Here is a 4,092-nt window from a genome sequence, read left to right on the forward strand (position 1 = left end):
TACCCTTTGGAAGTGTCAAAGTTTGAAAATTAGTTTCCCAAAGTGACTTAAAATCAAATGTGTTTTTTTTCTCCAAATGCTACACTGACCATCGGAGGCACCTTATTCATTGTGATTGACAGTACTCTTTAAAGCAGTTCAGAATATTTCATATTTTATATATTTTTGCAAAATAAACATTATTCAGCAGGCTGGGATCATTGGCAAAGTCTGCTTTATCAGTACACCCTGGTAAGTGTCAGCTCAAGCTTTCACTTATCACGCACCAAAATGTAATTGTATTTTACTATATGCGGTTGGTAAATTTAAAAATCATTAACATCACATCCACTACATTGCTTAACACTACATCATCAAGGTAAGTATATATGTACTATTCTTACCTCAACATCTACATACGTAGACCTTTGTTGTGATTAGTGGCTAGTAAATGTAATATTTTTAAGGTGATATATATGTAATATAGTGAGGGTATCCCAGCAATCCATCATAATTTGCAGTGTGCACAAAATCACAAACATATTTATATTTAATGATGGATTCTAATTGCAAAATTAATGCTTACACTCCTAACTGAATACATTATTGAGTGTGATGGAAGACACTGTCGAAGTAACCCACTTCATTTAACTTTCAAAAAATGATTTTATTTTTTACCATTAAACCTTTAAGAGGTCCCGGATCAGGGTCACTTGAAAGTTTTACATATGAATGTAAATCACTACCTAATGGGTAGCTTCTTTAAAAACTTTCATCTCATTGGACTGTAAAGGTAGTCATACACTGCACTGTGGCGAATTCTAACAGGCATTTCAGTTTGCAAACCAATTTCAACCCTTACATTTAACAGTAACTATGCCAGTTGGTGTTCAATATGCTTGAAGAATTTAGCAACTTAGCCACTGAAACCATAAGGCAATCGCTTTCCCACAGCCCAAAGAAAATGTGTTTAATGTTAATAGATTGTGGTCAATAAACACTTGCAATTGTGAAGGACTGCTCATTCAGTGGAAAATATGCACCCCATATCTTACTGACCCAAAAAATCTAGGTCTTTTCAGGTATGGATCAGCCCTACATCAGAGGATAAACCAATCATTTCAGACCACACTTCATAGTGGTAGACTGAACATGGGCTTTCTTAGCCTTTCACAATCAACAATGCATAGTGACTTTGATTACCTATGTTGAGAATAAACATGTTGCTTGTCTTGCAATGATGAATAAAATGATCAATGACACAACTTCACTTTCCTGCAATTTCCTTAATTTTAAATTGGTGTTGACAATTATGCAAGACTTGGAAAATGCGAACAGTAAGATTGGTACATGAGGTCTCTTTTAAAGGACATATTTCAAAACCATTAACAATATTCAGTGAATAAACAGACACAATTTGGAAAGGAATAAAAAGCCACTCTCAATTTGTTGTATTTGTACCTTTTCAGACTAAGCTTTTATTTTTAATATTACAAACCATTTTATCTTTATTCACAAACCACTGTAGTGATATAAACACTAATCTCTAAAGACAGATATACACATTTTCTGGGTTTGCAGATTTCTTTTTTAACTGTTTAAGTCACTATATTCCACACATGGTATGTATACTTTTTCATCATAGTTGATAGCATCAGTAGTTATTTATATAAGTGAAAACATTCCCAATATATATATTGTAAAAAACAAATCCAAACCCTTCTTTACATGACTATCCCAGACATACATTTTAAAATGACCCATTGAAGTGTTGTTGGAGGCTGTCCACACAGAACAATGCTCTAAAATCTGTTTACGACCTCGTCCACCTTCATTTAGAACACTAATGGATCAAGGTGCTTGACACATCACATCAATGGAAATTAACAAAACTGCAAATATATCTGTACTTCCAGGTGAAGTTCTTTGAAAAATGGATGTAAAAAGAAAGTCTCCCTTGTGTTGTTATTGATATCTCATGATTCATGATTAAAAATATTTTCTTTGTCTCAGTGTAACAGTTCATTTAAATAATATATTATCTCATTTTTCTATAATAGGCATTGTTTTCCTGGCTTAATTTAATTTGAATGTTTTACTTTAAAAATAAGTGTTCATCAGTTTCCAATATAATTACATTACATTAAATAGTGTATCATATATTTCTATAAATATGTGAATATCCATGTATATATTAATATAGATACACATATAAGTACATATTTTACTTTCTTTTCATGAGAAGAAAATGACCACTTGCAAATCAACATTTTGATCATTCGCTCCCCAGTGAAAAAGAATTCTAATACTTGGTATTGACCATTTCTGCTATTTTGGTATGCTTTCCTTTTTTCTCTGAATGCTCAAGATAACATCCCTTTTCTTCCTAATATACATGTTCTGAATACTTTTGAATCTCTTGTGAAACTTCATTGATGGCATTGTTCAAGTGATCATACTGAGTGCATGCACATACGATGACAGAGAAAGCCAGATCACAAACACTTTTGTTTAAAGCAGAGATTTTCTAGCGAGTTGGCAGGTTCACAGCAGTGAGTTTTTTTTACTAAGGAGCGTGCCGTGTAGGGTCACGCGGAGTACACATGAGTATAAATAATTGCTGCCAAAAAAATGTGGCATATAGTCATCAGCCACTATTTTCATTTTTTTCTTTTTCTTTATTTAAAATACAAAAAAAACATGAAGATCCATGACAAACACCCCAATGCGGGTTAACTTGTAAACAGGACAACATGGAAAGAGTCTGAACACATGTCAAGACAAACTGCAATTTTTCAACCAGGCCTCAATCCACCATCTTGCCGTCTTCCATTGCTCTGCACATGTGCCAGCTGAGCGACTCAGTCCAACGGCCCTCACCAATTTATGCTCTGTGAAGTGAAAGGCTATGTTTAGGGAGAGTTCAAAAACTTTTTGGGACCCACAATTTAACCAGAAAAGCCTTGCATGAAAAATGACTTAAGGGAGGTGGTGGTGGTACTTATGGTACGGGTGAGAGGTGTGGGGAAAGCTGTGTCGCATTGAAAAATTGCAGATTGTTTACAGGATGCAGTCATGTCTTAAAAAGTACCAAGCGGATGAAAATACTCAATGATTGTGATACTTGTAAAATGCTTATATAAATCAGAATATATTTATCATATTACTCCATAAAAATTATACGTTTGTCTCTAACAGTTGGTCTACATTTCTAAATCTAAAGCATTGTAGGCTGTGGATGTCCTAGCACTTTACTATTGCACTGCACAGTTGTATGTATTAATACATTATGTTTTTTAACTGGTACAAAGAATTGAAGTTTTATTATTTTGTTTTTTTCTATTTCAGAAAAAAAAGAAAAAATAGAAACAGTGCCTTTTTAATCACCTTTTTTGTATTAATGTTTCCCTTCCCACATTATAAAAGTTAGCAGTGATATCATTTATTATACTGGACGAACTATAAAAAGAATGAGTATTAATGACTTAGTATACAGTCGTTGCCATGTTACCTATTTAAAACTCTGAATACTGCATGGTGGAATGCCTTCATGGGGGGCCTTACAGTGTGTCTTTAAAACAGACTGCATATACAAAGTATTGGAAGAACCCAAGCCTTGCACCCATCCCACAACCTTAACAGAACCTTTGGCTTTGAACAATCACTAACTCATTTAAGACAACTGATACGTGGAAGTTGGTGCAGTGGTGCCCCCTTCTATATGTATATGTTATTATTTGTTCAGGCTTGGGACCCTCTCTGTGACCATGCCCAACAATTTGAAGGGTAATGCAGATGTGAAAGAAATGACTACTATAGTCACTTACACTCTTACAAAATATGATATCCCCACAGCTTAATATTCAGCATATATAATTAATTTACATGATATAGCACTCTTGATTGTGGCCCTAAAACTGTTTTTATTCATATCTAGCAGCTTTCTAGATCAACCACAAAAACATCTACAGCCAACAATCGAACTACATAATCTTCAGAAATTAAAGACCCACAATATTAAAATACACAGAACAAAATATCTGAGGTATAAGATAAAAAATGTAAATTTTTCCTCTTTTTTGTTTTTTATTTTATAGAGTTGCTAAAATGATG

General features: G+C 33.7%; 1 protein-coding gene across 33 annotated transcripts in view; it reads right to left on the reverse strand.

The window, feature by feature from the left end:
* Nucleotides 1-1,424: 1,424 nt before the first annotated feature.
* The window catches only part of RBFOX1 (RNA binding fox-1 homolog 1), a 958,925-nt gene continuing 956,257 nt past the window's right edge, over nucleotides 1,425-4,092 (reverse strand). For 19 of the 33 annotated variants that reach the window (XM_085628189.1, XM_085628208.1, XM_085628212.1 and 16 more), the window contains one exon: nucleotides 1,425-4,092. This exon is cut by the window's right edge. Coding sequence is in view for 12 of the 33 variants with exons in the window: in XM_085628210.1 (XP_085484336.1) it covers nucleotides 2,755-2,870 (116 nt within the window). In the remaining 21 variants the exon portion in view is untranslated. The other 14 variants (XR_014969494.1, XR_014969493.1, XM_085628210.1 and 11 more) reach the window with 2 other exon arrangements.

Source organism: Triturus cristatus, chromosome 10, assembly GCF_964204655.1.
Source record: "Triturus cristatus chromosome 10, aTriCri1.1, whole genome shotgun sequence".
In the NCBI taxonomy this organism is placed as follows: Eukaryota; Metazoa; Chordata; class Amphibia; order Caudata; family Salamandridae; genus Triturus; species Triturus cristatus.